Source organism: Lacerta agilis, chromosome 8 (assembly GCF_009819535.1).
Source record: "Lacerta agilis isolate rLacAgi1 chromosome 8, rLacAgi1.pri, whole genome shotgun sequence".
Classification (NCBI taxonomy): Eukaryota; Metazoa; Chordata; class Lepidosauria; order Squamata; family Lacertidae; genus Lacerta; species Lacerta agilis.
The window spans coordinates 69,695,285-69,708,971 of NC_046319.1; the positions used below are offsets into that span (position 1 = coordinate 69,695,285).

The 13,687-nt window shown below is 46.3% G+C and overlaps 1 protein-coding gene across 1 annotated transcript; it reads right to left on the reverse strand.

Annotated features, from left to right (window-relative positions):
- Positions 1–7,889: 7,889 nt before the first annotated feature.
- Positions 7,890–11,891, reverse strand: LOC117052346 (synapse differentiation-inducing gene protein 1-like). Its single transcript, XM_033159199.1, has 2 exons — positions 11,455–11,891; positions 7,890–8,158 (listed from the first exon to the last, which is right to left on the reverse strand). Exons 1-2 carry the CDS (start codon positions 11,803–11,805, stop codon positions 7,988–7,990), a joined length of 522 nt encoding a protein of 173 aa, XP_033015090.1. The 5' UTR covers positions 11,806–11,891; the 3' UTR covers positions 7,890–7,987.
- Positions 11,892–13,687: the final 1,796 nt, after the last annotated feature.

A 13,687-nucleotide genomic window follows, 5' to 3' on the forward strand; every position in this document is an offset into this window, starting at 1 on the left:
CCCTCTGTAAAATAGGACACATGGGCAGCCTAATCCTGCTACAAATATAATTACTTGACTTGCATGAAAGCAGAATATGTTTGCCAAGGTCAAATTAGCTGTGAGTACAGTGGCAGCTAAGGGACACGGGTGGCGCTGTGGGTTAAACCACAGAGCCTAGAGCTTGCCGATCAGAAGGTTGGCAGTTTGAATCCCCGTGACAGTGTGAGCTCCCGTTGCTCAGTCCCTGCTTCTGCCAACCTAGCAGTTTGAAAGCATGCAGTGCAAGTAGATAAATAGGTACTGCTCTGGCGGGAAGGTAAACAGTGTTTCTGTGCGCTGCTCTGGTTTGCTAGAAGCAGCTTAGTCATGCTGGCCACATGACCCGGAAGCTGTCTGCGGACAAACGCTGGCTCCCTCGGCCAGTAAAATGAGATGAGCGCTGCAACCCCAGAGTTGTCCGCGACTGGACCTGACAGTCAGGGGTCCCTTTAACCTTACAGTGGCAGCTGCGGACATGCCACTGAGATTGCCAGTGCCAAACACTTTAGGGAAATATGGAAATGCTTGTACTGAACGGAGAGTACAGCACAGCACAGCATGGGTGCGTAATCAACTGCTTGCATATTCTCCAAGAAACTTGTGGCAGGCAGCAGTGCACACTATTGGCAAACACAGCTGCTACGTGGTCACTGGTGTTTCACCACTGCTGTGTGGATGACATGTAACAGGGATAGCTGCTATAATAATAATAATAATAATAATAATTATTATTATTATTATTATTATTATTATTATTATTTATACCCCGCCCATCTGGCTGGGTTTCCCCAGTCACTCTGGGCGGCTTCCAACAGAATATTAAAAACACGACAAAACACCAAACATTAAAAACTTCCCTACACAAAGCTACCTTCAGATGTCTTCTAAAAGTCAGATAGTTGTTTATTTCCTTGACATCTGATGGGAGGGCATTCCACAGGGCAGGCGCCACTACCGAGAAGGTGCTCTGGCTGGTGCCCTGTAACCTTGCAGTGAGGGAACCGGCAGAAGGCCCTTGCTTTCCACATAACCTGCCTCACAGGTCTGATGTGAGGTTAAAATGGGGGTAGTTTGGTTCCCTGGAGGACATAGGAGTCTTAAAACGAGGGGCAGATTTTTCAGGAAAAGATGCTGATATAATGCTGAGGTTGCAGGTTCAATCCCCATAAGGGACAGCTGCATATTCCTGCATTGCAGGGGGTTGGATTAAATGATCCTCAGGGTACCTTCCAACTCTGTGATTCTGAGTCAAGAGCCCTAGAAAGGAGCGTCCAGATGGAATGAAGCAGTGATGGGAAAGCTTACTAGTCAAATGTAAAACTTATATTGGTTGCCCCACACCCTTTTGCCCCAGGCACTTCCTGGAGGCGTGTCCAGAAGGGAATGTGACCTTTGGGCTGAAAAAGGTTCCCCTCCCTTTCCAGAAAGCAAAGAGGAACCAAGGTTCTTGTGTTTGTGGTATTTCCAATCTTCCTGCAGCCCTTACAGCCATGCCTGTGATGCAGATGCAGTGACTAAGTGTAAGAGACCAGAGTGCCTGGAGCTATTGGCAGAGGTGAGGTTCGAACCAGGTGCTCAGCCCCACATTTGCCAAGGCAACAAAGGTGCAGGGGAGCAACACTCACCGCATAGGAGAAGCGAGCAGAGCTTAAGAACTATGCTGGTTTCCTAGTTTCCCTGAGCCTCCAGTTCCTCTCTCATTTAGGCTGCACACACTATGCATTTAAAGCCAACCCACCCCCACCCCGAATCCTGGAAGCTGTAGTTTGCTAAGGAAGCTGAAAAATGTAAGAAATGCAGTTCCCAGGATTTTTGGTGGGCAGTGACTGTGCTTTAAATATATGGTGTGTACAAACTCAAAGATGTGTCTAGAGGGAGTGGGTTGTTGGGAAACTCCTAGCTTCATCTCCTAGCAGTTGTGGGAAGCAGGAAATGTCAACATTTTAGTTTATCAGGTGCTGCTTGTTGGGAAAGTCCCATTGTCTCCCCATGTGCTAACCAGGCTGCGAATGGCATAATTGTAGCTTGCTCAAATTACTGTTACACCACATGACTTGAACCGAGTTTGCTTTTGAGGCTGAGCTGTTTCTATGCTCTGGCTAACTTGACCCTTGACCCCTGCACAGGAAGGGTATTTTACACTGGGGATTTGTGAACTTAAGGTGGGCTGGACCCATCTATAATAACGCACATGGAAACGAGCCAATCAATATGGACTCTTAGGAGAGGAAGATCTTAGGAACACAGGTAAAGGTAAAGGGACCCCTGACTGTTAAGTCCAGTCACGGACGACTCTGGGGTTGCGGCGCTCATCTCGCTTTACTGGCCAAGGGAGCCAGCGTTTGTCCACAGACAGTTTTTCCCTGTCATGTGGCCAGCATGACTAAGCTGCTTATGGTGAACCAGAGCAGCGCACGGAAGCGCCATTTACCTTCCCGCCGGAGCGGTACCTATTTATCTATTTGCACTTGATGTGCTTTCAAACTGCTAGGTGGGCAGGAGCTAGGACCGAACAACAGGAGCTCACCCTGTCGCGGGGATTTGAACCGCCAACCTTCTGATCGGCAAGCCCTAGGCTCAGTGGTTTAGACCACAGCGCCACCAGCGTCCCATCTTAGGAACGTAGGGAACTGCTTTAGACCAAGTCAGACCATTGGGCCATAATTCTAGTTACAGGTAGGTAGCCTTGTTGGTCTGCTGTAGTCAATTTTTTTTTATAAAAAAAAATCCTTCCAGTAGCACGTTAGAGACCAACTAAGTTTGTTATTGGTATAAGGTTTCGTGTGCATGCACACTTCTTCAGATACCCCGAAAAGTCCTCAACCCGAGCAGCAATATTGCGCTTCTGCGCGTGCGTGGCAAAACTCAGATGTAAACACTTCCAGGTTTGCCATGTTCGTAACCCGCACCGTTCGCAAACCGCAGTGAACACAACACGAGGTACGACTGTATAGTGAGAGGGTGGGGAGGTGTATTACTCAGAAGGGTGATGGGAATGGGTGATTGGCTGATAGGTGTGGTAAACCTGTTGATTACTGTTAACGACTGCAATTGATCTTACAGGAAAAATCAAGGGGTGAGATGGCTAAAAATAGCTTTATCATGTATAATGAGATAAGAACCCAATGTCTCTATTCAGACCAGGTCTCTCCATGGTTTTAAGTTTGGTAGTAAGTTGCAATTCAGCCACTTCTCTTTCCAGTCTATTTCTGAAATTCTTTTGTAATATGACAGCTACTTTGAGATCTTGTATAAAATGTCCTGGGAGATTGAAGTGTTCTCCTACTGGTTTCTTTGTACATGGCCCTGGCGAATATTGTATTAGCCTTTGGGAAGTGGACAACGTTCACGAATTTTTGCTCTATTTCTCCTGCCTTAAAAGGAGGCTGAGGGTTAAAAATAAAACCCCCAAAGGGTGGGGAAGCTCTGGCCCATGGGTGTAATTAGGCTGGACAGGCCTCCATATTTGACATGCAAGGCTGTTTTAGCCAAGTTACCAGCACACATTCTGCTATGAAGTTGTAGAGGGAAAGACATCGCTGGGCCATGGGGGGCTTACAGGCATTATCAACCAGCTGATTGGCGCCCCCTGCCAAAAGCTGTGCTTTGCAAGTGCCAACAATCTGCTGATTGTCACTGGGACTTGCAACAATGCTCACAGCTGTTCCACATGAAAATATGCCCCCTCCAAAGCTTTCTTCATTGCAGCAATATAATTTTGGGGTGATATATGTTGTTTTGTTAAACACTGGGAGTCGGAAATCCATGCTGATCTGTTTGAAATCATCCAGATATCTGCCATTCATCCCCAATTTTACCTCCTGCTGCAGCTTTAAGCTGTGGCCCTAAGAGAGCTGCAGAGAGCTGCGACTGCAGCAATGGTTGGGAAACTATTTTCATTCTGAGGGCCGCATTCCCTTCCAGGGGCCACATGCCAGTAGTGGGTGGGGCCAGAGTTAAAAGTGGGCGGAGCAACCAATGTCCATTTCACCTTTGTGCGGTAGGCTAGTTTCTGCACGCACTTTCACACATCTTTCCACAACTTCATCTAGATCCCTGTTTCCCAAACTTGTTAGAGATTTCAAAGTGCCTACGTGCAGAAAGTCAGCTTATCACCTCTGTAGCAATTACCAGTTGGCAGAAAGCCAAGATCTGCTCTCTCTCCAGACCCTTAGCAACGACGTGTGATTGGTCAATGAGTTCCTAAAGAATGAGCTCTGTGTGAGAGCTTGTGTGGTGGTGGTGGTTGTTAGTGGTGTACTGTACTGAAGGTTGAGAGAGAGAGACAGAGAGGAGAGGTTTTGTTTTGTTTCTTTTATTTGTAAAGTCTGTACATAGTAACTTATGGATACTAGTTGCTTCAATAAATACTGTATATAGTTATCCAAGTGAGTTGCTGAGTTCCTGCGTTGTGCTGTCCAGTTAATGCTCTACAGCCAGAAGCTTCAAGAAAACCTGCGGTTAACTCTGCTGTGTCCAGGACTACGTTATTTCCTGACACTAAATCTTAAGAAAACTTGGGTCCCCAGCGGTTTTTGGACTACAACTCCATCATCCCTAACTAGCAGGAGCAGTGGTCAGGGATGATGGGAACTGTAGTCCAAAAACAGCTGGAGAACTAAGTTTGGGAAACACTAATCTAGATAAATGAGAGGCATTGTCAGAGTTCAAAGACACATAGGAACCAAGCAAAAGTCTTTGAGAGTGTGAAGGAGGACTTGTGAGTTGGAGTCCGGCTAGGAAGCTGGGTGAGGTGTGGGAAGAGTCCCAAGGGCCACATTGGGAGGTTTAGAGGGCTGCATTTGGTCTGTAAGCCTGAGGTTCCTCAGCCCTGGGGCTACAAGATTAGGACAAGAAGATCCCCCCTCCTACTTACAACATGTGTTTGATATCACTCTGTTTTATTTTTCTGTTCTTTTAGGGACAAAGCTGAAGACATGACCTTGGGAGAGTGGCAATGGTTTATCTCCCACACGTTCAAGATTTATTTACATTGCCCACAGTGGCTCTCAAAGCAGCTTACAAAACATTCTCACAAGACAATTGCATCCAAGGAGGGGAGGATGAGTGGAGCTCACAAGGACAGACAATCAGGCACCTGATTATGTAGTGCACACGGCCTTCCAAGTCACATGCTGGCGACGAGGCTGATCACGAATCTTTAAGGCAAATTTGTCCATCTAGCATATATTTTCACCAAAAGCACAACCAGCTTCTACGCATTGAAAACATGCTACAGCAGCCTTAATGAACACTGGGGCAGGCAAAACAAAGCAGGGGGCTGGTGCCCTTTGGGGCCGATAGGGTGGGCGGCAGGGAGTCCAACAGCAGGGGGCACCAGAGGCAATGAAAGGCAGAGCCACAGCTAATGCGAGGCAGAGCCAGCTACCGGTAATTCTAGCTTTGCCTGCCCCATCCTCCCCATACAAGAGCAATGCTGAGGTTAATAGGGGAGAGAGCCAATAATGAGTGCAACCCCCTTGGCTGGAGGTAAGTAGCAAGGCAGGCAAGTGGGTACTGGCCAAGGGCAGGCTATGGTTAGTGGGGCACTGCTGCACTCACACTAATGGAGCAGCCGCCACTGAAACAAAGTCCTGCGTAACGGGGCAAGAGAGCATCAGTTTGTGGTACGAGATTTCAGGCGACAGGCAGCTGCACGTCCCAGGTTTTGCCTGCAAAATACTGGAGAGCCTGGGCGAGAGACAGGGCCGCCTTTACCTGGGGATGAAAGGGGTGTGGTGCACCCTGGCGCCGAATTCTGGGGTGTGTGTGCCAAATGTTTACCTACTGCATACCAGTCCCTCTTGATTGGCGGCAGTGAAAAGCAATGGAGTGAAAGCCCCCGCCCCCTCCTCCGTCGCTCGGTTACTCCATGGTGTCAAAAGCATTTCCTCCTGCTGCGTTGTTGTTACAGGTGAGCGTTTCCCCCCAAAAGGTCAACAACTTTGAGTTTGCCCCCCCCAAAAGGGGCGCTGGCGGATCTTTGCACCCCAGGGGTGCATATGCAAAAGGCGGCCCTGGCGGAGGATCAAGGGGCAGAAGGACTGGGAACAGCCCAGGAGAAGGTGAGGAAGACTGGTAGTCCAAAGAAAGAAATCTGATATGGGAAGGAAATTTGGTGGTGGTGGGGAGAGAGGAAGAGGGAATGTAGGCTGGAGAGGAGCAGATCTGAACGCATTTCATGGTGTTATCATTGGCAACGGAAGATCAATGCAGTGGTTTTGCAGCGTGTGTATTATGTGCTGATGAGGTCTTTAGCAGCAAAAAAAAAAAAAAAAAAAAAAAAAAAACCACAAGAACTCTGGCCAATATAAGTTTCAATAGTGGGAGTAGTCCCTACTCACAAAATCAATAGTAAATTATAACAAAAACTAATCCATTCAAATACAGATATTCAGACAGAGATTACAAACTCAAACAGAGATTACAAACTCAAACTCACAGGGATATGTACAACACAATAATCCGTTACAGTATTGGAAATGAGAGTCTTTGAATAGAGACAAGTTCATGTTAGTTCATAGTCAGGTTTGATGTGAAGATCTTAGTTTCAATCACTGAGCAGAAGTCAGAGGTCAGAAGGACAGGGCCCAGTTTTGATGTATTCACCTTCATCAGCTAAGTTTTAAGGGGTCATATAAGTTTGAAGAAATCATATATGTATATCCTGTTATTTTCTACGTTTCTCAGAGATAACAACTAAGTGTGTGAAGATCGACGTGTATCTTGAGCTTTTCTGTGTGTCAATCTTCACACACTTAAACTTAAAACTTAGCTGATGAAGGTGCTTACATCGAAACAGGGCCCTGTCCTGGTTTCTGATCCATAACTGACTTCTGACTTCTGCTCAGTGATTGAAACTAAGATCTTCACATCAAACCTGACTATGGACTAACATGAACTTGTCTCTATTCAAAGACTCTCATTTCCAATACTGTAACGGATTATTGTGTTGTACATATCCCTGTGAGTTTGAGTTTGTAATCTCTGTTTGAGTTTGTAATCTCTGTCTGAATATATGTATTTGAATGGATTAGTTTTTGTTATAATTTACTATTGATTTTGTGAGTAGGGACTACTCCCACTATTGAAACTTATATTGGCCAGAGTTCTTGGTGTTTTTTTTATTTTTAGGACTTTAGCAGGGCAAGAGTGGAGGTTGCCCCATGCTCCATGGTGAGGGTCTGCTGTCGGGGGTCGTGGCACCATCACTGAGAGAAGGAGATGGGTGGGTTTGCAGGATCCCCCCCCATTTCCAAGTCTAGTTAGCATTGGTTTATTTATTTATGTATTCATTTACTACTGTAAATGTATATCCAATATGATTCATTTTGAAGTTTTGCCATTTTATATGGATTCATTTCTGGTATTCATCGATTCACTTTATTGTGTGTGTGTAAATATATGTGTATAAATATCTGTGTGTGTGTGTGTGTGTGTATAGTACTAGGAAGTGCTGCTCCCCTTTACTGATTCTTTGTTATTGTTGTGAGCTATTGTTGTTGGGAAAGTGGTATACAAGTATAAAATCAAATCAAGGTGACTATAGGCAGTCTCCAGCCATCAGATGCTTCTGTGCATTGGATCCTCAGTGCTGATCGTTTTCCCCTCTTCCTGTTTTGGTTTGGGATCTTTGTGTTATTGCGCAGCTGGATCACACACATTACCCATCTCTTGATGTGCACAGCCCCACCCCCCAAATCTATCAGAAAGAACATTTATATCACCTGATGTCACCTCAAATGCACTCTTATGCAGTTCGCCTGTTCTGTTGGTCCTTGAGTGAAGTGCATAGACATTTCATGATGTGTGTGTGTGTGTGTGTGTGAACCAGTCTGTAGCACATCTCTCTTTTTTGGGGACTGATTCAAAAGGGCATGACATCAGAGGAGAATTTCTCTGTGCGTCGGGGTAGGATGGAGAGACGGGGAGATCTTTTAGGATACGAACGCCATGTCACGCATCTTCAAGGGCTTTGCAGCTCAGTATTTCTTGCCTTAAACATAATCACAGTTAAGATGATGTACAGAGTTATGAGCACGAGGCCCATCCCGACTGCCAGGTGTGACAAGAACAATGATGTCCGGGAATGCTGCCGAGCGGCTGTTCCGTTTCCAGCAAAGTTGGCATCGCGAGTCTGGGGAAGAAGAGAGAAAGTCCATGGGGAAAAAAATGCAACTAGAGACCTGGTCCAGAATGCAGGAATGGGTGGTCCCTTGTGGTAGCTAACAAACAATCCTTTTGTCACAGGCTGTGAGGCACTAACCAATAGCCAACAAATTATCTTTGTGATTATATGGGCTTGCTGTTCCAAAACGTATCTTTTGTAATGTTTCCATAAACCTTTAGGCTGGTTTATAGGGTTCCCATATTTCAACAAGTAAAAACCAAGATACCCCCAAAATTGTCGAGCCTTTTAAAGGAAATAAACATGACTGACTTGTCCTAAGATCCCAGGACAAAGCTCCATATTTCAGACCCGCCCCCCCCATCAGTTCTGCCTTTGAAATCCCGGTGATGTCCAAACAACTGGCAGCCCTAGTTGATATGTATTCTTTTAGAATTAGTTAGCTTAATCATAGTTACTATCTCGATCCATTCAGATTGCAGTAGCAGATCCGCTTCCCCGACAACTTTTAGCTGTTATAATCTTAGCAGCAGTTATAAGGTGGAACACTATTTCTTGATCATTTCCCAGAATAGCATCATTTAGATAACCAAGAAGGGATGTTTCAGGTTCCAAGGGCATATGATATCCTAACGTATCAGAGATGGATATGGACATGCATGGATTTCCTGAATATTTCTATCTGAGAACAATTCCAACAGATATGTATGTGATCTCCTTCATTTAATCTACATCTCCAACAAGAGATGTTGGAGATGTTTTAAACTGTTCTTAACATTGTACTTTCATTGTTTTAACCCATTCCAAGACCTTAGGGTGAAGGGCACATAATAAAATAAATTATAGTTGTAGTCAGTGCTGGATTTATGTATAAGCTAAACAAGCTATAGCTTAGGGCCCCACTCTCTTGGGGCCCCCCAAATTTTTTTAAAGGGAAAACAACAACCTGGATGTACATTTCCAAAATATAAGATAAAAAACAAATAAAATAAAACCTATATACAGCAACAGTGTTTTGTTTTGTGTAGGCTCCTATGATTTAAGTAATGGGCCCCGCCTGCTAGCCTGCTCCCTAAAATATCCCTGGTTCGCTCATTTCTATATACAGGGTGCCCACATTCTGCATGGACTGGTTGCATGGCAACATGTGCAAATGACTTTAGATACCCATTAGGTCCATAAATTACCATATAGCATATTTTCAACACAAAAACAGCAACAATGTGTTGTTGACAAAGGACAGCTGGACATTACCTTCAGTAGCTTAGGGCCTCGTCAAACCTAGATTCGGCCCTCGTAGTAGTAGTAGTAATCACAAACACAATCACAATTAATAATAATTTGCACCTACCAATAATTTAGGGGAAGAGTCATTGCTCCATGTCAGTGCATTTGCTTGGCATGCAGAAGGCCCCAGCTCCAGTCCCCGGCATCTGTGATAGAGCCTGAAACCCTCTGGCAGTCACTATTGGGAATACTGAGCTGGCTAAACCAATGGCCTGACTCGGGACAAGGCAGTTTCCTATGTTCCTAACCAGATGGTTTAAGACTGGAACATAGCAGGGCACAACAAGACTCAGAGCTTGGGCTGTATGCTCTGACTGAGTCTCAGAACTGGACACTCCTTTGGGTTTCTGCAAACACGGTCTGTGCGCTGATGAGATCTATTCATCAGCAATTTGGACATTGATGACTTATTCAGAGTAACGATGTATGGATTATCTAATTAATTAATTCTCCCCCGAGTCTGCTGTGCCTTTTATTCTCCAAGTATGATATCAACCCACTTTTCCAATTGTAAATGTGGTTACTGAGGTTTGCCAGTTATATAAAAAAGCTTCTGACTTAGCTTGGCTGGGTAATCTGTAGAGGTAACTCCCCCCCCCCCAATGTCACATCAGTTTGAAACGGCTGAGATTTCTGCTGCCACAAACTTGGTTGCATCATTAGCCACAAGTATCTGGATTGCCACAATGATCAAACATACCCATCAGTTGTGTAACAATGCTACTGCTAGTATTATAAGTCAATGGGCTATGCTTCTGCAACCAAATAGTGTTGATTTATCAGTTCAAACAGGCCATCTGCTATCTGTTTCCAGTATCTGTATCAAGGTAAGGGTCTGGTGATTAAAAGTTCCTTCCATTGTGTCGATCTATTTGCTCTGCAGTGCAGCATAGGTTAAGATTTTATTCTTCCTATCAGTTGCAATACCCAGCCGTTATTCCTTTGAACCCCAGTAGGGCAACACAGACACCCACATATTAAGTGATACTGTATAATGTTCCACAGTCTGCATTAGGTTATTTGGTGGTGGCAGTAGTAGTAGTAACAACAACAACAATAATAATAATACCCCACCCATCTGGCTGGGTTGTCCCACCCAACACATATAAAACCATAATAAAAATGCCAAACATTAAAAACCTGCTGATACAGGACTGCTTTCAGGTGTCTTACTAATAATCATATATAACATGGTGCTAAGTGGAGAACAAAGATGCAAGGAAGGGGTGCAATTCTTGTAACTGTTTTGAAAGGATGTTCAGGTTGTGAAATGCATAGCGGCTGCACTCCACCACCACTTGGGGAAATGGGCATCTGATTCGGCCAGTTGATTCCCAGCTGCTGTATATGACTCCATCCATATCAGCAAAACTCAGGGAAAGCTAACACCCAGAAGAACGCTTAGATGTTAGAATTTAGTGGTGGCCCAGCTTAAACTTGGAAGGAGGATCTAGTTCATGGCTCTTCAACCTTGGGTGCCCATATGTTGGTGGATTACAGTTCCTATCATCCTTGACCATTGACTAAGCTGGCTGTGGTTGATGGGAGTTGTAATCCAATGACATCTGGGGACCCAAGGTTGAAGACTACTGCAGTCTAGTCCACAAAGATGGATGCCACCAACCCATACCCACCTGTTCAAGAGGAGACTCTTTTTCTGATTTCTGCCCTTCCAGAAGCTACTTTGGAAGAGTAAGCATGTACCTTGGCAATCCTGCTCTGTCAGCAAACACCACCCACTCTGTGCCCTATAGTGCTTTTGCCTTCATTGACTCCCTAGCCTGTAGCACATCACAACAGTCCTTGACATTGTGGGGAAAGGGCTTGTAGTGAAAGCCACAAGCTTCGACTCTTCCACCCAGAACGCCAGTTTTGGCTCAATCAGTGCCAGCCCTGAAGTCTCCTAAAACACAGTTCTCAAGGGGTAAAGGTTAAGTGGGGCATGCCATCTCTGCCCCCTTGTATTCTAGCACTGCATAATGCCCTCCCATGCTCACTTTCCCTCTCTTGTTTCTCACCTTTATAGAGAAAATCAAGGCAGCGATGCCCAGGGGTGGGAAGCAGCACAACATGGTGAAGATAGAGTAGTTCAGGTGCTCAGGTTCATTGGTAGGCTGAGGAGGTATGATGAAGATGGACTGCGGGGTTTGATCCAAACCTTGGTAGACTCCTGAATCTGGTGGGGCATAATAAGCTTGGTAAAGAGTTGGCATAGAGGGAGCTGACCCATAGCCTGGGGCGGGTGGAGGCTGACCAGGAGGTGCCAGCGGATCAGCCTCTGACTCAAAGGGCTGATTTTCAGAGAAGGGTGGTGGAGCCTGAGGGTCAGGCCAGTTGCTGGACTTCTTCTCATAGTTTGGGTCACTCATTTTGCCAGTCTACTGCCCTCTCTCCTCTCCAGCTCTTCCCAGTTCTCCAAGTACAGTTGCTCTGCCTTTCTCAGTTCTTCACGTTCCTCCTTGTTGGCCACCCCAGCTGGGTATCTTCTTCTCTTCTTCTCACCTCCTCAATCCTCCCTGTGCCTTTTGCCTTTCTCCTCTCGTGGCGCCCAACCAATCCCTCTGAATCTTCTCTATGGCTGGACGCTTGCCTTATAATGCTGGCTGGTCTGCCCATCTGCTTAATGAACGCTTTACTGATTGCCCTGGCTCTCGGACAGGATGACTTCATGGTGTCTCAGAGCCTAGGCGCATGTGCGGGTGGAATAAGGCAGAGAAAAAGCAACCCAGACAGACAGAGAGACAGACTCATGTACTGTGATATGGGCAAAGACTTATTGAAGTAGAACACTGTGAACGGATGGGCTCCTTCATACATAGATACAAACACACTCTTCCCCATTTTACAGCTGAAAATAAGAACAGGAATCTATTCCTTGAGCTCCTGCAGGTGTTTCTTGAGCATTCATCCTGACTGGGTTACGCAGAGGATAGTCTATGAGTATTTGTCTTGATTTGTTTGTGGGGAGATTAGACAGCAGTGTGCAGTGATGCTGATTTGCTTGCACAGTGGTTATGCATCTCCCCATTGATCATTTATTCCCTGGGGGAAACCACTCTTTAGGGCTCAAGGAGAGCACACAGCAAATTCAGGTTTTCTTTGCATTGATGTTTGCTAAAGAGGGGGAGTTTGTCTGAAAAGGACCGCAGCAAGGACTGCAGCAAGAGGAAGACTGCTCAGACCTTGCCTTCTAAGCACAGGGCAAGTGGAAGTGTGGACAAACCCAATAGCTAACGGCCAGAGCCAGCCCAGCTAAGTAGCATCACCACCATCTGAAAGAGTGAATTGTGTGGCCACATTGACAACTGAAGATGCATCTAGGAAGAGGGTGGTAGTGGCTTCCCCCCACCTCAACTGGCTGGAAGTCACATCATCCTAGGAAGAACAATATATTGGTGTTGGGGGCAGGGGCAGAGGAAGGCGGGTGCAGTGGGGGGCGGTCTGGCCCGGGTGTCTTTGCTAAGGCGCCGCCTGCCCGTGACTCCCAAGCCTACCCTGAGCCGCCGGGGGGAGCTTTGCCAGCAGCATTTCCCCCTTCCTACTTCGTTTGGGATTTGCAGGTGGGCAGCGTGCCGAATGTCCACCATTGGTAGCTTGCTCCGCCCCCAGCTGCAGGACGTGCATGCCACTCTATGCACCCGAGTGGCTCTCTTGTGCCTGGGAGGGCACCCTCTGCCCCCCACCCCTCGGGAGCACGCCCACCCTGGGCAGTGCGGGCATATGCTCTGCCGCTGAGTGGGGGTTAGTTTCAGGAGTGAGTTGGGCTGCTGCTGGGAACTGAAAGGAGACACAGATGTGCTTGGCCTTCTCTATAGGAGGAATCCCAAAGTGGTAGCCTGGGGTGCAGGGTTCCCTGGAAAGCGAATGGGGAGGCAAGGTCCATTCGAGTGTTAATGCTGTGAGGCCCCCCCCAACTCAATAAAACCATATGTCCTAAAGACACCACAGTCTCCACTGACTGTCATTCCAAGGAAATCAAACCTGGGGAGAAGTGCTTGGAATTCCTGGAATCTCTCACCACTTGGAGATTGGGGTGCAGGCAACATCACTGTCAGTCTGGAGGAGACCACCAGGACCCCTTTGCGAGCCTCTGTTTACTCCTGATCATTAGGTGTTTCTTAAACCTCTCCAGCATTTCCTGTATTAATTGACTCTGCAATAGAAAACACCGAGAGGACAATCCTTTGGATTAAGCATCTATTAGGATTCAGATTTCAAATGTATTCATAAGGCAACCAAATGCAGGTTGTG

Bases quoted from the DNA above. Each gene is read 5' to 3' on its own strand.
- LOC117052346 (XM_033159199.1), bottom strand. From the start codon at position 11,805: ATGAGTGACCCAAACTATGAGAAGAAGTCCAGCAACTGGCCTGACCCT. The intron at 8,159-11,454 runs GTGAGAAACAAG...CTTCTTCCCCAG, and splicing joins CCTTGATTTTCTCTATAAAG to ACTCGCGATGCCAACTTTGC.